General features: G+C 43.4%; 1 protein-coding gene across 3 annotated transcripts in view; it reads left to right on the top strand.

Moving 5' to 3' along the window:
- LOC144677670 (limbin-like) overlaps positions 1–21,781 on the top strand; it is a 184,283-nt gene that overhangs the window by 28,452 nt on the left and 134,050 nt on the right. For all 3 annotated transcript variants that reach the window (XM_078537849.1, XM_078537792.1, XM_078537736.1), the window contains exons 8-10: positions 1,071–1,196; positions 5,607–5,749; positions 10,040–10,355. In XM_078537849.1, the coding sequence (XP_078393975.1) occupies positions 1,071–1,196; positions 5,607–5,749; positions 10,040–10,355 (585 nt within the window). The remainder of the gene's footprint in view (positions 1–1,070; positions 1,197–5,606; positions 5,750–10,039; positions 10,356–21,781) is intronic.

Genomic DNA, 21,781 nt, shown 5'->3' with positions numbered 1-21,781 from the left:
ATTTGGGGATCTGGTCTAGGATCATAATAATATCCAGTAGTTCCCTGTTTGAGAGTGGGTGAATCACAGAAATAACCCCAATATCTCACAGGGATGAGATAATCTTGTCAACTCTAATAGCTAAACAAAAAAAAATCTATTTATATTAACTCATATTTTAAAAATTGTTGTGAAAGCAGTTTTAATTATTTTTCACTTTTGATTTTTGGTTGTGATGAATAAGTTCTCTTGGGTCTGAATTTTGTGCTCATCGGGTGCATGCGACAGGCCTGGGAGTGGTTGGGAAATGAGCCCCTGACTGCCATTGGCTCCCGAATGCGATTTCATGCTGTCTGGCCAATTAACCGCGTGAAATGCATGCTGAAAAGCTCGGGGGTAGGAAGAGGGTGGGTGACAATGTCAGCAGAAGTGCTGGTGAGCGCTTCCACTGAGCTCCCTGAAGACAGACAGCTGCCTCAGGGAGCTGCAGACCTCCAAATAATAAAAGAAAGCACAAAAGTATGGCAAAAAATGTCTATGCAGCTCAATCAAGCACCTGAAAGCATACCTCAAAAATGCTGTCCCCAGATATTTCTTTTTATTTTATATCCTAACAGAGATTTCATCCCGCCCTTGGATGAGGTTTCATCAAAAATGTAAAGGCCGCCTGGCCGATTGGCTCGTCGGCCAACTGTAAGGTTGGACGGGCCACGAAAAATTGCTGACCATTGAGCCGTTAATGGGCTTAATTACCCATTTAATTATCAGTGGGCCTTCTTCTGACTGCCACGCGTGCCTGCCGAGCGAAATATTGCGCAAGCGCGCGATGACGTCAGGAAGCTCGTCCGACATCATCTCGAGCAATTTTACGCCTGTTCGGGTCGGGCTCGGGTAAAATTCTGCCCTTGAGCAATTATTTTACAGTAACTGCTGATATGAAAGATAAGCTAACAAGACTTTACTCTTGCTTTTTGGTATGTGATATCCAAAGAACTGCTGTAGAGCAAAAGGATATAAATGATTTATTTGTTTACTGGCTTTGCCAGCGAGCCTATTTTTAATCTTTCTACTTTTCAATCTTTCTTCTCCAGGTTTCTCCAGATCATGTCACCCACTCTCTTGGGTTTATTGTTGCATTCATTGTTTCTTTTACGTTGGTGTGTTCAATTCTCATCATCGTCCATGTCAGAAGAGTCAGATATCCTCCTTTGCCGCAGGTCAGTGAACTGATAGGTTGATTTACACTCGCGCTGTTTCAGTTTGGATTCTAGCACAACCAGTATCCATGAGTCAGCTTCCGGTGTTCACCCCAGTTAAAATCAAGTTCCCTTTCTCTGTTGCAAAATGGTCGACTTGTGATAAACTGGGCCCAATGATTCTGCCCCAGCATAAGAGAGTCATGCTTGGCAGCATAAATGCCAGAAGCTGGCTCAACAGGTGCCATTTTTCCCAGGATCTGAACTAAAACAGTTACACGATAAAAACAATTACTGTTTCTGATCCGTGTGGTAGAAAAGCATCTTAAGTGGTAGTGGAAAGCAGGAGGTATCTCATTGACCACCTATCCGATATCCTGTTCCATTAACCCGAATATCAGGTAGAGTGTATGAAAGGCCGCCAGTGCAATACGGCCCTATTTGCCTGATTTGTCTGAAACAAATTTCTACCACCACGTCTTCTTCTTGTGGGTTTTATTTTAAGTGGGGCAAGCGAGAAAAGTGATTTGAGAGCCTATTGCAAAATAGTGATCACTTGTGAGTACCCCAGTTCCCAATGGATTATAAAATGTTGGCTGAATGTCAAGGGCCAACTGAGAAGAGAAAGCTTACCTAGTAAATGGGTATATGACATTCTGAGGGAGAATTTCTGACGGCATCTCCTGCTTGTCTGTTGTAACCGCAACAGAGTAGCCAAGGAAGCCCTGGAAATAAAATGTTATATGGCTCTTCTGAGAAATTACAAGGGGCATGTGACGGAACCTCATTCGACATTCGACTCTCGATTTCTTTGATAGTTTGTGCTGTGATTATTTTTTACTGAATCTATATCTGCCATGCTGCAGGTTTGTTGGAAATCTTGCTTTAAATTGGCTTGGCACACTGTCTCCACCAAAACCACCCAGACTGGTGGCTGCATACTGGGGTAGTGTTGCGCCAAGTCTAAAGTCAGCTTCAGAATCCAATGCCTATCACTTAGTCCTCACATACTTAATTAATGGCATGAATCTGCCACTCTTCCCTAGGCTCTTCACCATATTCACAGATTGCTCTGTGTACTTTCTGTGTGGAATATAATTTGTCTAGATTTATTCATTGTTCTGTGTCAACTCCAGCCAGGTATGTGCAAGAAAGGGCTAAGAAACAAGATACATAGCATTATTGTCATGCTTCTGTTAATGGAGATTAATGTCATAATGTGCCTCTAAAGGAATACGGAATCCACAACTGTTCAATATGTAAAGATTCAGCTGTTGGGAATAGAGCCACACTCTATCCACACAGCAGAATACAGGTTTGGGGGAAGGGCATTAAAATGCAGGTAGTAGCTCTTTCCCCTAATCCTGCTAACATTTCGCCATGTCCTGATGTTAACCTGGTCATTCAAGCAAGCCACTCACAGGTGGGCAGTGGAGTCCTTTTTAAATATGCAACTTGGGTCCCATTGATTTTATCAGAAGCTGAATTATTTTAATTGGACGCCTTAGCAGGGGAACAATAATGTCTTCCCCCCAGCACACCAGCCCTGCCCTGAGGCAGATCGTGGTACAGAAGAGGCTCAAGCAGGTAAGTTTTAGAATTTTATGCTGTGTTTTCTTGTGGGCTAAGGAGAACAGAGTTCAGGAGCATTTCAGAAATAAAGGCCCTCGATTTTCATCCTCAAGGGGGGGAGTTAGGGGGAGTCGGGAAGATTCCCGGCTTGGCTCCACCCACCTTGAGAGAAAGTTCCTGCAAAGGCAGGATTTTCATTGCTGGGGGCTGGGTGCGGGTTGGAATTGGGCCTGGCAACCTGGGAAGAAGTGCGGGGCAGCCACAGGGGCTGCCAGGTATGGAGGCAGGCTGTCTAAAAGGCCCGCCTCAGTGCCACAGGACATTTCCCCAAAGAAAAAGACACAAAGGCCCTCCAGCCCTTACTTCTCACATTTGCTTCACCCTCCAAGCACTCCTCATGCCTCCTACCCACCCTCTATGTTCCCTCAAGCCCCCTGTGCCAAGCTCTGCCCTTCCATCTACCCCCTGTGTCAAGCTCTGGCGCTTAAATGCTCATTGACCCACTGTACACTTTCTAGAACCAATGAACACCATAGTGTATGATGATATGTGTAAAAAAAAAGCTTTGAAAAAATGTAATCTATTGACAACTTACTCCTATGCTTGAAAAAGAAGCCTGGGCGAAGCTAATAGAAGTGTTAACCAGACCCTTTAAAGTTTCAAATATCACAAACCACAAACCCTTGAAACCACTTAAGTATTGCTGAAAAAAGACATTTTGTGGAAGCTTTTTGTCTTGCACTCTGAGGACAATTGCAAGAGTCCCACTGTAAGAGGAAGCAACAACTTTATGCTGTATGAGAGGAGAGTTCTGATTGATTGGCAAGTGGACCCTGATTGGTAGAGGTGTTGTCATTGAGAATGCACCAGTTAGCTGCCAAGCATTATTTGAAATTTAAACCAGGCAGCTTGATCAATTTAAGATTGTTAGCCAAGGTCTCAGTGTGGCCATTTGCATGTACAGGAAGCTACATATATTAATACACAGGGCCCTGTTCTTTGCAGACAGAATGAACATGTGCACAGATTGCTCCTGTTTCAGCTAAACAAAATAAGTGGTGGCCATTCACTGGTTCATTCCTCAAGGCAATGCCTTGATCAAATAAAGTCAAGCTGCCTGGTTTAAATTTCAAACAATGCTTGGCAGTTGACCATCAGTCAGCATTAACTGGCGCATTCTTCATGGCAACACCTCTACCAATCAGAATCCACTTGCCAACCAATCAGCGCTCTCTTCTTATACAGTATAACATTGTTGCATTCCCTGAGATTGGTATTCTTGCGATTGTCCTGATGAGTGCAAGACGGAAACCACTTAACTTGTGTCAATAAACATTGTGAAAATGACCGCAGAGATCAGACCGTCTGAGCTGTCAATCAAACAATGTTTCCTCTGGGAAGCAAGTGTTCTAGTATTCTAATAGCTGGCTGGGCTTTCATCCAAGCACACATAATGAGGCAGAGCTTGGCATAGGGGGTGGGTGGAAGTGCAGAGCTTGGAATATGGTGCTTGATAGGGTGGAAAGGCAGAGATTGGCCTGAGGGGGTTTGTGGGGGGCGTAACTTGACATAGAGGGCATGAGGGGGATCTTTTGAAGTTACCTCTTAAAAGGCCCTCTCATGCAGATAGGGTTTATGACTCCTCTAAGGGACTATGAACCACAACTCTTTAAAAACCTTGCCCGACCTCATGAAAATTGCAGAAGAGTAGGACATGCGATGCCCTACTATCCCCGCAATGGAGCCAGCCAGGTTTGGAGTGCCAGATTTGGGCTTCTGACAGGAGCCAGCCTGCACCTTTTAAAGACACTCCTGAAAATCAGACAGCCCGGGAATGGGGTTGGGAATCCCAGAATTGCCCCCCCCCCCCCCCACCATTTTTAAAGGGCTCCTGAGTCAACCCGATTCAGTGAAAATCCAGGCCAAAGGCTTTGTCTCTCAGTTGTGCCTGGATGGATCACCCACCTCAGGGTTCACATGCACCACGCTCCCATCATTAAAATCAGAGCCAAAAACTTTAAAGTTGCAAATAAAAGTTAAAAAAATGTGATATTTTGTCTTCTGAAAGTTGACAGTTAAAGCATGAACTTTATTTCCTTTTGTAAGCTGCTTAGTATTATAACTTAAAAAAAGCTGTACAATTACAGAATGATCTTTGCAACTATATATCTCAGATGCACTCTAATTAATGGTAACCCAGTCATTTCCTTCTACCCAATACTAAGTGCATTTTGTTGTTCATGGATTGATATTGTGCACAGTACACCATAATGCTGCCAAAGTCATCGCCAAGCAACCTGCTCACAAGCCTTTTGAGCAGATGTATAATTTAGAAGGTGTATGCGGAGGACAAGGTGACTGACCTTCCAGTTTTATCTTAACTATAATGAAATGTCTTGGATTTATTCTGTGCCTCTCCAACATGACACATTATGATCAGGAGCTCACCATATGGGAGTAAATAGGTGTGTACGTGCATGATACAATTGCAGAGGAGGTAGTTTTGACTATTAGCATGTATTATATATTATTGCCATCAGTTCAGTAGCCCTTTAAACACCTCTTCCAATTCTCATTTTACATTGAGGGGAGAGGTGTTCAGTGGGTGACTGAGCTGATATCATGTGTGTCACACTCTTGCCAAAAGTTACAATCGCTCTCCAATGCATTGAAGCTCTAGTTGCTATGTAGCACTCCTGGCCGAATCTGCTGTACTTGTAACAATTGTGAAATTGCCGTGTTGTAAGTGATGTTAACCTGGTAACAGCTGGACTTGAGCGAGCATTACTAACAATATTTAGTCTATTTTGTCTCATCTAAACCAAAATATGCAACTTATAACTCGGGCTTTTGTTACAGGTGGAAAGAAACCAGTCTGATTCTGGTTGTGCACTAATTGGCGATGGAGCAGAGCAACTCAAGGAAAAGCTCCAACTCGAGGAGAAAGTGATTGACATTTTGGTGCTTGAAGATCCACAGAACATGACTCAGGCTTTCAATGAGTAAGGGCTTTTTTTTTTAGAATTATCCAAATAAATCTTTGATTCTGTACACTGTTAATGGCTAAAAACATTTCAAAACAAATTTCAAAAGGCAATGGTTGCTGAAGCAAGCCATGCTTTCCTCTGACAAAGTTAAGGGCAATACGTGTTCCTTGGTGACTGAAGAAGAGGTTTTTAAGTCGATGTTGCTAGTGGTCTTCAGACGTAATTGTGTGGCAGAGAATCAATATTGCAACTGATTGGGAAAATGTAGGTGCAAGAATTAACTAATTCAAGGTCCTTCACCACCTCTAACCCCACAGTGAGGAATTGTATTGTCATTTCATGGTAACCAAATTGGCCCCAGACTAAATCACACTACCTGACAGTTTGATGTATGCTCTAATGTGTCAAGCGGAGTACAGCTGGGACAAGTTTGATTAACATTGAACCACTGTGAAATAATATCAGTGCTTGAAGCCCATGGAACATGATTCAGGCCTTTGATAAGTAAGGGTTTTTAAAAAAAAATATCCAAATAGATCTTTTGTTCATCCTGCATTCCTGCTAAAAACATTTCAAACTGGATTTAAAAGAATGATGGCTTAGGAATAGGGTAGCGTAGTGCCTGCTTTTCAGGCATCATTGGCCTCCTGCATCCTCAAATGTTGGGCATGAAGTGCATATATACTTCTGACTGTATAGAATCATGGGAATTTATGGCACAGAAGATGGCCATTTGGTCCACCAGGGTCATCTCAGTCCAAAAAGAGCTGTCCAAGTATTTTTTTTAAATGTGATGAGGGCAACTGCTGACTTCAAGACCCCCACCACCCTCTGGCTGACAAAGGTCCTCCTCAGATCCCCTATAATCCTTCTAATAATTACTTTAAATCTATACTTCCCGGTTATTGAGCTCTCTGCTAAAGGACATAGGTCCCTTCTCATCCACTCTTTCTCAGCTGCTCGTAATTTTACACATCTCAATTAAATCTGCCTTCAGCTTGCTCTGTTACAAAGAAAATAACACCAGCCTAGCAAATCCTCATAGTTAAAATTTTCCAATCTGAGCAACATCCTCATAAATCTCCTCTGTATCCTCTCCAGTCTGATGAAACTGTGGTGATCAAAACTCTCTGTACTGTTCTAGCTGTGGCTTAATTAGTGTTTTATACTGTACTAGCAAAACACCCCTGCTCTTATTTTCCATGCCTCAACTAATAAAGGAAATTATCCTCTAGGCCTTCTTAGTGACTTTATCTACCTCTCCTGCCAATTTCAGCCATATATGGATGTGCACTCTGATCCTCTACATTTCTTAGTGCCTAAGCCCTTAATTAAACCCTCCAAACATTCCACCTCTCTATCTCGCTTGTCTCCTTTCAGAAACCCCTTAAAACTTAGCTCTTTGGCCAAGCTTTTGGTCATCTGCTGTACTACTCCCTTATGTACCATATTTTGTTTTAGTGTCTCTACGAAGTGTCTTGGGACATTTTATTATGTTAAAAGCACTACGTAAATACAAGTTGTTGTTGTTGTTTAATCCTAACGCTTATTGTGTATTCTCTTGTCGTGTTTGCCTTCCTCAAATGCATTACTTAGTACTTCTCCAGTTTGAATTTCATTTGCACTTTTCTGCCTACCTGACCAGTCCATTGATATCTTCCTTACCATTAACCACATGGCCAATTTTCATTATCTGCAAACTTCATAATCGTCCCCCTACATTTAGGTTTAAATCATTGATATGTACCACGACAAGCAAGGAACCAATACTGAACCCTGCGGAACCCCACTGGAAACAACCTTTCGATCACAAAAACATCTATCAACCATTGCCCTTTGCTTCCCATCTCTGAGCTAACTTTGTATCCAACTTGACACGTTTCCTTGGATCCCATGGGCTTTTACTTTTCTGGACAGTGTACCATGTGGGACCTCATCGCTAAAATCAGCACAGAGCACATCAAATGCGCTACCCACATCAACCCTTTTTATTGCCTCCTCAAGACTTTCATCAAATTAGTTAGGCATGACCTTGTCTCAGCAAATCCATGTTGACTGTCCTTGATTAATCCGTTCCTTTCTGAATGACAATTTATACTGGCCCTCAGAATTTTTTCCAATAATTTACCCACCACCGAGGTCTGGCTGGCAGGCCTGGGATTACACGGTCTATCCCTTTCTTCCTTTTTAAACAATGTACAATGTTCACAAGTCTCCAGCACCATGCCTTTATCCAGAGGTGATTGGAAAATGATGTTCAGAGCCTCCGTCATTCCTCCTTTTAGTTATCTTAGCAGCTCGCAATACATTTAATCCAACTTGGCAATTTACCTCTGTTTATGTAGCCCTCCTCTGGCCCCCTTTCACATTAATGCTTATCCGTTTTCATCGTTTTTTTAAAAACATTTTCTTAGGTGCGGAAGCTCTGAAATTCAGTACTGAGACATCTCCTGATGTATAAACCATGACAAACTACCCTGGCCTCAACTAACTCTCATTAACTTATGGTCTTATTTGGTCTTGTATGGTTTTTGACTTTTCAAGGATTTTGCCTTATTTTATAGAAACTTTGGACACTGTTGATTGGGTTAACCTTGTCCCAGATGTTTAAGCCTGATGCCAACTAACATTGGCACAGACATGATGGCCAAATTCCCATCCTCTGTGTTGAAACAATCACAATTCTTTGTTGCAAACTTGTACTTGCAATTGTTTTTGCAGCTCTGATGTATAGAGTGAGGCCTCTTATCTTAGTTATTTACCTTATTTTACTATTCCATCTTTACTTGCCTCGTTCCAAATGCAGTATTTTTTTAAGAAGCAGTGATTCTTCCAGTTAAACCCTGTGGAATGAGATTCTTGTAATCCCATTGGTTTGGCACATGGTGGCATATGGTTCATTAATGCAACTGAATTCCTTATGCAATATTTCAACCCTGATGGCTTGAAGGATTAAACCCCCTCCAGTAGTTCTTTAAATAAAGCACATTTGCCAGTAAAAGTTGAACCAGACCATAAAGTATGTTGAATTGCATTTTGGATCTGCTATGCAAGAGTAATATGTCACAGTGCCAAAATCATTTCATAAGTTTGTCGTCATGTTGGCTGAGTGCACATAACTGTTGAGTGTGCTCCCTTGTGTTTCAGTAGCAGGCATGATTGAATTCAGGGCATTTCATTTTTACCTTTTGTCTCTCCTTTCTTGTCTGTCTGCCTCTTTCCCTTCCTCCTTTCTTCATTGTCTCAAGCATCTCTTTGTATGGAATAGATAACGGCATTCATTAGTTAACTATTTGCTCTTTGACCTACCAAAATAGTTTGCGCTAATTCTAGAGCTATGATTTAGCTGTCTAACTTGTATACTAAAAAAAAAAGTCAGTTGCATTTTATATATGGTAATTAAAAGTACATAAGTATATTTAGGTATTAGCAAAAAGTACTGGGAAATACTCAGCATGTCAGGCAGCATCTGTGGAGAGAAACAGAGTTAACGTTTCAGGTCACGATGACCTTTTCCAGTTCTGATGAAAGGTCATCTCGACTTGATACATTCACTCTGTTTCACTCCACAGATGCTGCCTGACCTGTTGAGTTTTTCCAGTATTTTTTGTTTTTTATTTCAGGTTTCCAGCATCCGCAGTATTTAGCTTTTGTTCAGATAATTTTAGGCTCGCACAAATTCTATGATTTGCCTCAATGGTGAAGTATCAGTGACCTGTGGAGAAACTTCTTTCTGGTTGCAAACTTTTTTTTTCTCACAAACATCAATGGTGGAGCTCAATTGAGACTTGGATGTCAACACAGAAACGTGGTTATGAGTGAATATGTCTCAACGAGCCCCCTTTCCGGCACTGAAAGAGTGATTGACACATCAGAGGACTGCTCACATCTCATTCACTCTACATTATAATCCAACAGCATGTGAACAAAAAACTCTAAATCAAAAAAATTCGGGCATCATTCAGCTCATTGTTGATGAATGCTTAAAATCAGTTGAAAGCAAACACTAATCATCCATCTAGTTTTGTTAGAAATAATGAAACCTTCATACTTGTGTTAACTTAGGTAGGAGCCTCAGCCTGTCATGACCCCAATCTTTAATGACATGAGTCACTGGTTGTGCACTCTCACAGAAGTAGCTGTTGAAATAAATGAATTACTAAGAAGTCTGCTGTGCATTTCCATTCCTTTTTATGTTTTAGAATTCCAGTATTAGTGATTTCTCTTTTAATCTGAAACATTGTTCCTTTTTCATTCCTGACTACATAAAGCAGAGACCATTAACGTTCAGTTTTTCTTTTGCAGCTTGCATGTGTTGAACACAATACATATGGATACCGATGTGGAATATTATCGAAAAAGAATGAACATTGATGCCATTGTGTTGTTGCTCAGGAACTTCAAACCTGATGGGTTTCTTTTAGAGGAAAGATTAAACACTGTCCTCAGAGGACAGTTTGAGGAGATGGAGAGCAGGCTATGTATGCAGCACGATGGGGTGTTGGCTGCATTAGCAGCTCAAAGTAACCAAGAGAGCAGAGAGAAAATGGAAGATCTCTATGGGAGGCAGAGGCAAGAGGAAGAAGAAGCTGAGCTACTCATACAGAATATGGATGAAGAGGTATGTCATGGCACATCATAGTGTTCTGTTCTTTAGTAAGACACAATACAGAGAAAGAGATATAACTGTTTGACAAGTAAACTTAGGATGATGATATTAACTGGAAAATGAATCCATGTGTGGCATATTTCTCTGAAGTGGAACATTTTCTAGAGAGAGTATCGCCATGAGGTATGATATTTTATAAAACAAAAACCCAAGAGCCTCATATGTGGTACATTGGTAACTTCGTTATCAAATTACTGCTGTATAGAAAATTCTGCTTTAGCCACTTAAGCACCCGAACTGCAATTTAATTCCTCCCCCAATTGTGCTTTTACCTTCCGTTTTTCCAATGCTAAAATACAGCTCTATAAATTCTGGCAACCCTCCAGCATCCTTCTAGAATTATTGCATTCCTGGGTAATAGGATTTTATAAGTAGATATTGGACAACATGAGTCAACTCTGTGAATGTGAGGGATGTGGGGTCCACTTTAAGGCACCACTGAAGCCCTAAAAGTATCTGCTGTAGAAATGAAGGTCTGATAATAATAACAATCGTAACAGCTTTCATTTATACAATGTCTTTAACACAATAAAGCATCCCAAGATACTTCACAGGAGCCTTATCAGGCAATTTTTTATCAGGTATTTTTTACTTAGTTCTGTTGAAGAGTCATACGGACTCGAAACGTTAACTGTGTTCCTCTCCGCAGATGCTGCCAGACCTGCTGAGTTTTTCCAGGTATTTTTATTTTTGTTTTGGATTTCCAGCATCCGCAGTTTTTTGCTTTTACCTTATCAGGCAAGGTTTGACAACGAGCCATGTAAAGCGGTATTAGTACAGCTGACCAAACGCTTGATCAAAGAAGGAAGTTTTAAAGAGCGTTTCAGAGGAGAAGAGAGAGATTTAGGGAAAGAATTCCAGAGTCCAGGGCCTATAGGCAGTTGAAGCCATGGCCGCCAAAGCTGGAACCACAGAAATTGAGGATGCACAAAAGGCCAGAATTGGCTGATGCTGCTGACTAATTTTATCTTGAAATGTGGATTCGAAGTTTGCCCACAACTGAAGTTAGACCAGCTGGTCTACAGTCATTCTGTTAGTTTGAATTCATTTCATTTTTAATAGGCTAATGTAAATTATCTACCGACAAAGAACTCGCCCAATAGAAAAATTCCATGTAAGAAGTTAGCATATTGACATATGCTGATTGGCCTGCTAACAAGGCTTAAAGCGTGAACAGCCCAGTTAGGTTAAATTGCTGCATTGCGAACAAATTACTGTAATCTAAAGGTCAGAGGTTACCAGAAATAAACTCAGTACATTTAAACTCGAGTATTCTCAGTGAACTCAGTTTTCGTGTTATTTCTGTTCAATTTTATTCAAGGCATGCATGGTCAAACAGTTGCTAGGTAATGCATGCTGAATGCTAGAAACATGTGTCTCTGTACATTGCTGTGGGGTTGATTTAGAAACAGCCTGTGATAATATGCTTGACAAAACATTCAGAATGGTTCCTTTCATGTTCACTTGATCTTTTGCTGCTAAATGCCATAGAGCTACATTTATTTTTAGCGTGTGGTCACTTACCTTTCCGAGTAGAAGGCTAGTTCCTGCAAAATTCACATAAAGGAACGCAAAATAAACGTGATACGAAAACAGAAAATGACGGAAATGCACAGCAGGTCAGGCAGCATCCGGTGAAAGACCATTGACCTGAAACGTTAACTCTGTTTCTCTCCGCAGAGATGCGGCCTGACCTGCTGAGTATTTCCAGCATTTTCTGTTCTAGTTTCAGGTAGGTTGGGCTATTTTTATGTACAGATGAGCATTTTGTTATTTTGCAGATGTTCTCCAATAGCTGTTCCTAATAACAATGATCTGTACTATACAGCATCTAAAATCTCCCAAGGCATTTCATCAAGAGTTATCTAGCTAAATTTGATATTGAGCTGCCTAGGGAGATATTAGGGAAGATCATTAAGAGCTTGGTAAAGAAGACAATTTCAAGGAGTGGCTTAAAGGAGGAAAGAGATGTAGAGAGGTGCAGCAGTGTAGAGAGGGAATTCCAGAGCTTTTTTAAAAATTCGTTCATGGGATCTGGGTGTCACTGGCCAGGCCAGCATTTATTGCCCATCCCTAAATGGCCTTGAGAAAGTGGTGGTGAGCTGCCTTCTAGAACTGCTACAGTCCATGTGGTGTAGGTACATCCACAGTGATGTAAGGGACGGAGCTCCAGGATTTTGACCCAGCGACAGTGAAAGAGCGGTGATATATTTCCAAGTCAGGATGGTGTTTGGCTTGGAGGGGAACTTCCAGGTGGTGGTGTTCCCATATGTCTGCTGCCCTTGTCCTTCTAGATGGTAGCGGTCATGGGTTTGGAAGGTGCTGTCTATAGACCCTTGGTCAATTCCTGCAATGCATCTTGTAGATGGTGCACACTACTACTACAGTGCATCAGTGATGAAGGGAGTGAATGTTTGTGGATGGGATGCCAATCAGGTGGGCTGCTTTGTCCTGGATGGTGTCAAGCTTCTTAAATGCTGTTGGAGCTCCACTCATCCGGCCAAGTGGGCAGTATTCCATCACACTCTTGACTTGTGCCTTGTAGATGGTGGACAGGCTTTGGGGAGTCAGGAGGTGAATTACTCGCCGCAGGATTCCTAGCCTCTGACCTTCGGTTGTAGCCACAGTATTTATTTGGCTAGTCCAGTTCAGTTTCTGGTCAATGGTAAGCCCCCAGGATGTTAATAGTGGGGGATTTAGCGATGGTAATGCCATTGAATGTCAAGGGGTGATGGTTAGATTCTCTCTTATTGGACATGGTCACTGCCTGGCACTTGTGTGGCACAAATGTTACTTGCCACTTGTCAGCCCAAGCCTGGATATTGTGCAGGTCTTTCTGCTTTTTGACATGGACTGCTTCAGTCTCTGAGGAGTTGCGAATGGTGCTGAACATTGTGCAATCATCAGCGAACATCCCCACTTCTGACCTTATGATGGAAGGAAGGTCATTGATGAAGCAGCGGAAGATGGTCGGGCCTAGGACACTACCCTGAGGAACTTCTGCAGTGATGCCCTGGAACTGAAATGATTGACCTCCAACAACCACAACCATCTTCCTTTGTGCTAGGTATGACAAAATCAGCGGAGAGTTTTCCTCCGATTCCCATTGATCCCAGTTTTGCTAGGGCTCCTTGATGCCACACTCGATCAAATACTGCCTTAGTGTCAAGGGCAGTAGTTCTCGCCTCACCTCGGGAGTTCAGCTCTTTTGTCCATGTTTGAACCAAGGCTGTAATGAAGCCTGGAGCTGAGTGGCCCTGGTGGAACCCAAACTGAGCGTCAGTGAGCAGGTTATTCGTAAGCAAGTGCCGCTTGATAGCACTGCTTAGGGCCCAAGCAGCTGAAGGTACAGCCACCATTGGTGGAACGATTAAAATCTGGGATTCTCAAAAGGGGCAGATTAAAGAAGCACAGATATCTCGTAGGATTGTGTACTGGAGGCGTTTATGGAATTAGAGAGGGACAAAGCCGTGGAAGGGATTGCCAGCCATGGCTCAGTTGGTAGCATTCTCGCTTCTGTGTTGTAAAGTTGCAGGTTCAACGCCCACATCAAATGCAAAAATCAAGGCTGACTGGAGAAAGTATGCTCCACTATCGGAGGTGCCAACTTTTGGATAAGACATAGACCAAGGTTCCATCGGCCTGCTCGGTGGATGTGACAGATCCCAGTATTTTGAAGAAGAGCAAGGGAGTTATCCCTGGTGCACTCAGCAACATTTATCCTTCAACCAACATCACAAGACAAACAGATCACCTGATCATTATCGCATCCCTTTATGTGTGAGCCTGTTGTGCACAACTTAGCTGCTGTGTTTCCTGCATTACAGCAGGGACTACACCTCACAATTTTTTGGCTGTAAAGCATTTTGAGACATCCAATGGTTGTGAAAAGTGCTGGCATGAATACGTGGTCAGAAGCTTATCTCTGGGTCAAGGTTACCAACTGTCTGGTTTAGTCACAGACAGTTGCCAGAGAGAGGGAAAGTGCCAGTGACTAAGGACAGAGTTTATATGGGAGACCAAGGACAATGGATTTGGTCTTCCCAATATTTAATTGCAGGCAATTTCTGCACATCCAGTACTGGATGCCGCAGAAGCAGTCTGATAATTCAGAGACAGCGGAGGTGTCAAGAGACGTAGTGGTGACCTTTGCATTGTCAGAATACATGCGAAAACTGATGCTGTGTTTTTGGATGGTGGTGTCAAGAGGCAACATATAGAGGTGAAGGATTGATCATTGGGGCACACCAGAGGTAACAAAGCAGGAGTGGGAAGAGAAGCTATTGCAAGTGTTTCTCCAACTACAATTAAATAAATAAGAATGACACCAAGTGATTGCAATTGTACTTAGCTGAATGATGGTGAGAGACATTGGAGGAGAAAGGTTTGGTCAACAATGTTCATAACTGCATGCATAGAGGTCGAGAAGGGCAAGGAAGCATAACTTACCTTTGGCACAACCTCATAGGATGTCATTTGCAACTTGCATAAAGAGTCGCTTCAATGACATTTGCGGCAGAATTTTCCCCCCGTTGGGGGGGAAGTTGAAGAGTGGGCAGACGGAGGTACGCTTCCGATCGGTGCTCCCGATTGGGGGCACACCGCCATTGTACGTGGGCGGGTCAATTAAGGTCCACCCAGTGATATGTCCGCACGGAAGTGCTGAGCGCTTCCTGTGTAGGTGGCGGCGGGGGAATCCCTCAGCCGAGAGTGCACTCTTTCACACATGCGCACGAAAGAGCGCACTCATCTCCCTGAGGCTAAGTGCTGCCTCAGGGAGATCGGATGTACGTTAAAAATAGAAAAAGAAATTCCCTGACATGTCCCCTCATGTGACACTGTCACATGAGTTACGATATGTCCATAACTTGTAAAAACACTTTAATTAAATTTTTAAAAACCTACATGAAAAATCATCCCGCCCGTGGATGAGGTTTCATGCATTTTCTAATGCCCGCCAGGGCTCCCGGTCTGCCTGCCAACCTTAAGGTTGGACGGGCAGGTCCATTAATTACTTTAATGACTCTGTCAATGACCTCAATTGGCCATTGACAGGTCGGCGGGCGCACAGCTGATTTTGCTGAGCCCCTGCCTACCTGAAAATTTAAGTGGGGCATGGTGACGTCTGGAGTTCTGCCCAACGTCGCTGCGTGTCATTTTATGCGTCGTGAGTGGGCCCCGCCCCTCCGCTCGCCGACAGGAACATCCTGGCCTTGGTGTATGTGGAATGATCTTGAAGGGCAATGTTACAGAAAATAGTTATGAGTTTATGTTGAATACTAACACTATGTATTGAAATGCATGCACATTTTGAAAAGTATGTTTATTGTACAAGCAGGCAAACAAGTAGAACATACTTAACTTAAGTATGCAGTCTACAAACAAAAGTTATAATGGGGTGCCCCCACAGTGGTATGGAGCTGGGAGAATCCATATGAAGAGTACTTGCCTGCCAACGTAGATTATTTTTGAAGTTATTTTTGTAATACCAGACGTTGTAGGCCCAGGAACAACTGGCATTATAGAGCAGTTTCAACACAACTAACTAGGAAGCTACCTCATGACTAATGGAACAGAAAAATTCCCATTAGCTGGGAACAAGGACTCAGGGACACTGATTTAACGTTTTGGGCAAGAGATGCAGGCAGGTGTAAGGAAGAACTTTTGTATGCTGTAAGTGCTAATGACCTGGAACTTGTTGCCTATGAGGGTGGTGGAAGTGCAGGTGATCAAATGATTTTAAAGGAAAATTGGATGGACACATGAGGGAAATAAACCTGCAGGTTTACAGGGACAGAACGGGGGAATGCAACTGACTGACTGCTCTACAGAAAGCTGGCATAAATTGATGGACTGAATGGCCTCCTTCTGTGCTGTAATGCATTAGATCAGGCGAGACCCTTGTCACCCCCCATTAAACACCATTGTATTATATGTGGCAATTTATCAAACGCCTTACGGAAGCCCATGTACCACATTGCCCTCATCAGCCATGTCTGTTACCTCATCAAAAAACTCAATCAAGTTAGTTAAATTCGATTTGCCTTTAGCAAATCTGTGCTTGCTTTCCTTAAGTAATCTATACTTGTGACTGTTATCATTTCTAAAAGCTTTCCACCACCAAGGTTAAACTGACTGGCCTGTAGTTGCTAGGTTTATCATGACACGTTATCCCCATTTCTATAAACAAAACATATTCCTTCAAATCTTTACTGAAAATAATTTTCTGGAGAAAAGCCAAAGTTCTTGCCTGCTCTTAGTACATCAAATAAAATTCTAGAGCACTGGTCTAATACTACACCTTATATTATGCAAGTTTTACTGATAGAGCATGAGCCTTCTGTGGTCCCTAGCAGCTCATGACTCTTTCTTGTCATCATCTTGCATGCTCAACAAAACCAACTCAGCTCAGGAGAACCAGGTAATGGGCACCATCAAAAATCTGAGTTTTTTGAAAAATATCTAACTGAATGTGGATGCAGAATGTGCAGGAATGTTTCTCCTGGTCCGTGTTAAAACCATGGGGTTCTTCCAGTCAACACTTTCCTCCCCCACCCCACCCCCTGCGCGCCCCACCCACCCCCGCCACCTATTGCCTCCCTTTTCCAATCGCTCCCATCCTCCCAGTCTCTACCTCTCCCCTCACCTCAAGCATCTTGCCAGCCCAAATTGAGACATTATGTTGTGACCATCAGTTGTGCAGACTTTGGCTTTCTTTCTCTGACCTTAGTTCAAACCCACATCGCTGAAAGTAATAATTGTCTTTGTGGATGTGGATTAGAGTGAGTAGTGGCTTTCTAGCTGACTTTGAAGGGAAATAGCCAGATTGGTTTGACAGAGTAAAAAGCCCTATTGAAGTTGAGGTTTAAAATAACCAAACTGAGTGTGTGTTTGTTGTTTAGCTTGTTAGGATTGTACAGATGTTCAGTATACATGAAAGGAGTAATTCTTTCCAGCAAAGTTTTACTTTTAATCATGCATACAGACCTGAGAGAGCTTGGTAACTAGCCAGTAATATAAAAGAAGATTGCAAGAGCTTTTTTTAGATATATAAAGGGTAAGAGAGAGGCAAAAGTGGACATTGGGCCGCTGGAAAATGACGCTGGAGAAGTAGTAGTGAGGAACAAAGAAATGGTGGAGGAACTGAATAAGTACTTTGTGTCAGTCTTCACGATGGAAGACACGAGTAACATCTCCAAAGTTCAAGAGAGTCGGGGGGCAGAGGTGAGTATGGTGGCCATTACCAAGGAGAAGGTGCTAGGAAAACTGAAAGGTCTGAAGGTGGATAAATCACCTGGACCAGATGGATTACACCCCAGAGTTCTGAAGGAGATAGCTGAAGAGATAGTGGAGGCGTTAGTGGTGATCTTTCAGGAATCACTGGAGTCAGGGCGGGTCCCGGAGGACTGGAAAATTGCTAATGTAACCCCCCTGTTTAAGAAGGGAGTGAGGCAAAAGGCGGGAAATTACAGGCTGATTAGCCTGACCTCGGTCGTTGGTAAGATTTTAGAGTCCATTATTAAGGATGAGATTTCAGAATACTTGGAAGTGCATGGTAAAATAGGGCAAAGTCAACATGGTTTCATCAAGGGGAGGTCATGCCTGACAAATCTGTTAGAATTCTTTGAGGAGGTAACGAGCAGGTTAGACAAAGGAGAGCCAATGGATGTTATCTACTTGGACTTCCAGAAGGCCTTTGACAAGGTGCCGCACAGGAGGCTGCTCAGTAAGATAAGAGCCCATGGTGTTAGAGGCAAGGTACTAACATGGATAGAAGATTGGCTGTCTGGCAGGAGGCAGAGAGTGGGGATAAGGGGGTCCTTCTCAGGATGGCGGCCGGTGACTAGTGGAGTTCCGCAGGGGTCAGTGTTGGGACCACAACTTTTCACTTTATACATTAATGATCTAAATGAAGGAACTGAGGGCATCCTGGCTAAGTTTGCAGATGATACAAAGATAGGTGGAGGGACAGGTAGTATTGTGGAGGTGGGGAGGCTGCAGAAGGATTTGGACAGGTTAGAAGAATGGGCAAAGAAGTGGCAGATGGAATACAACGTGGGGAAGTGTGAGGTCATGCACTTTGGTAGGAAGAATAGAGGCATAGACTATTTTCTAAATGGGGAGAGAATTCAGAAATCTGGAGTGCAAAGGGACTTGGGAGTCCTAGTCCAGGATTCTCTTAAGGTTAACTTGCAGGTTGACGCGATAGTTAGGAAGGCAAATGCAATGTTGGCATTTATTTCGAGAGGACTAGAATATTAAAGCAGGGATGTGCTGCTGAGGCTTTATAAGGCTCTGGTCGGACCACATTTAGAATATTGTGAGCAATTTTGGGCCCCATATCTCAGGAAGGATGTTCTGGCCCTGGAGAGGGTCCAGAGGAGGTTCACGAGAAGGATCCCAGGAATGAAAAGCTTAACATATGAGGGACGTTTGAGGACTCTGGGTCTATACTCTACGGAGTTTAGAAGGATGAGGGGGGATCTGATTGAAACTTACACAATACTGAAAGGCCTGGATAGAGTGGACGAGGGTAAGATGTTTCCATTAGTAGGAGAGACTAGGACCTGAGGGCACAGCCCCAGAGTAAAGGGAAGACCTTTTAGAACAGCAATTAGGAGAAACTTCTTTAGCCAGAGAGTGGTGAATCTATGGAATTCATTACCACAGAAGGCTGTGGAGGCCAGGCCATTGAGTGTATTTAAGACCGAGATAGATAGGTTCTTGATTGGTAAGGGGATCAAAGGTTACGGGAAGAAGACGGGAGAATGGGATTGAGAAACTTATCAGCCATGATTGAATGGCGGAGCAGGCTCAATGGGCCGAAAGGCCTAATTTCTGCTCATATGTCTTATGGTCTTATGGTGTCTTTTGTATTTAGGATTCTTTTGAAAACAAATGATTCTTCTAGTCTTATTACCGCAATGTCTTTGGGAGAGATTATTTTGTGTTATAATATCAGGGGAGGGGAGGCGATGGCATAGTGGTACTGTCACTGGACTAATAACCCAGAGACCCAGGGTAATGCTCTGGGGGTTTGACAATTTGATTCACTCCACGGGATAACAAGAAACAGCTGAAAGCACTGGAAACTGCAAAAATTATGGGCCCCGAAAATATTCTGGCAATAGCACTGAAGACTCGTGCTCCAGAACTTGCTGTGCCCCTAACCAAGCTGTTCCAGCATAGCTACAACACTGGCATCTACCCGGCTAAAATTGCCCAGGTATGTTATGTACACACACAAGAGGACAAATCCAATCCAGCCAATTACCTGCCCATCAGTCTACTCTTGATCATCAGTAAAGTGATGGAAGGGGTCATCAACAGTGCTATCAAGTGCAATTGGTTGACAATAACCTGCACACTGACGCCCAATCTGGGGGTTTCGCCAGGGCCACTCAGTTCCTGACCTCATTACAGCCTTGGTTCAAACATTGATAAAAGAGTTGAACCCCCAAGGTGAGGTGAGAGTGGCTGCCCTTGACATCAAGGCAGCATTTGACCGAATGTGGCTTCAAGGAGCCCTAGCAAAACTCGAGTCAATGGTAATCAGGGGGGAAAACTCTCCACTGGTTGGAGTCATACCTAGCACAAAGGAAGATGGTTGTGATTGTTGGAGGTTAGTCATCTCAGCTCCAGGATATCACTGCAGGAGTTCCTCAGGCTAGTGTCCTAGGCCCAACCATCTTCAGCTGTTTCATCAATGACCTTCCTTCCATCATAAGGTTAAAAGTGGGGGTGTTCGCTGATGATTGCACGATGTTCAGCACCATTTGCCACTCCTCAGATACTGAACCAGTCCATGTCCAAAAGCAATAAGACCTGGACAATATCCAGGCTTGGGCTGGCAAGTAACATTCGGGCCACATAAATGCCAGGCAATGACCAACTTCAACAAGAGAGGATCTAACCATCGCCCCTTGAAACTCAATGGTATTACCATCACAATTCCCCACTATCAACATCCTGGGGGTTACCATTAACCAGAAACTGAACTGGACTGGACTAGCCATATAAATACTGTGGCTACAATAGCAAGTCAGAGGCTAGGAATCCTGCGACGAGTAACTCACCTCCTGACTCCCCTGCCCACCATCTACAAGGCTGAAATCAGGAGTGTGATGGAATACTCCCCACTTGCCTGGATGAGTGCAGCTCCCACAATACTTAAGAAGCTTGACACCATCCAGGACAAAGCAACCCGCTTGATTGGCAGTACATTCACAAACTTTCACTTCCTCCACCACCGATGCGCAGTAGCAGCAGTGTGTACCATCTACAAGATGCACTGCAGCAATTCACCAAGGCCTCTTCCACAGCACCTTCCAAACCCACGACCACTATCATCTAGAAGGACAAGGGCAGCAGATAGATGGGAATACCACCACCTGGAAGTTCCCCTCTAAGTCACTCTCCTTCCTGACGTGGAAATATATCGCCGTTTCTTCACTGCCGCTGGGTCAAAATACTGGAACACCTTTCTAAACAGCCCTGTGGGTGTACCTACACCACGTGGACTGCAGCGGTTCAAGAAGGCAGCTCACCACCACCTTCTCAAGGGCAACTAGGGGTGGGCAATAAATGCTGGCCCAGCCAGCGAAGCCCACATCCCATGAATGAATAAGAAAAAATTTAATAACGTAGCGTCAATTATTAAAAGTGTCCTGTAATTAAATTTCATGTCCATTAATAAATAAGTTGTATGCAAAAGGTAGCAGCAGGGCAGTTCATCCCCCACTGTTAGTCACCATATCTCCTGGCTGTTCCTACAATTTAAATGATGGGGAAGTCTATTCTGATTAACCTCAAACTAATTGTGTGAATAAGAGTAGTCCAAGAATATTATCCATAGGAATGCAAAGCTAAACTCTACATTTTGTAAAAATGGTGGGCATCTTTCAATTATTTTGTAAATATGTGAACAAGTTGGCAACTATGACAAGGACAATTCGAACAGGCTGTTAAGAAAAGCATACGGGGTCCTTGGCTTTATAAATAGAGACAGGCTGGGATTTTCCATGCTCACTGGCATCGAATGTGTTCGGTGTCATGAACGGACAATATGGCGAGAAGGCCAAAAATCGGTTACATGATGTCGTGAAACCAGTTTGCGATCATCCACTCCACCCGCCAATGGCGGGCCACGTTTCCCACCATCGGACGTCAGGCACCTCATTGTAATACATCTGTATATCATTATAAGCATATAAGCACAGCCCACTGGAATTGCCCCCCCTGCCCCCCCCCCCCACCCCACCAAGCTGGATCACTTGCCCACATTGGCGTGATTGCACGCCGACGTGTTTCACAACAGCATATAAAAGGCGTGCACTTGGCGGGCTGCACTTTGAGGAGAACTCGGAGGTGAGGATACA

The sequence above is a fragment of the Cetorhinus maximus genome, chromosome 1, assembly GCF_964194155.1.
Source record: "Cetorhinus maximus chromosome 1, sCetMax3.hap1.1, whole genome shotgun sequence".
Classification (NCBI taxonomy): Eukaryota; Metazoa; Chordata; class Chondrichthyes; order Lamniformes; family Cetorhinidae; genus Cetorhinus; species Cetorhinus maximus.
The sequence above is the reverse complement of the archived record's forward strand: the minus strand, read 5'-3'. Positions and strand labels throughout refer to the sequence as shown.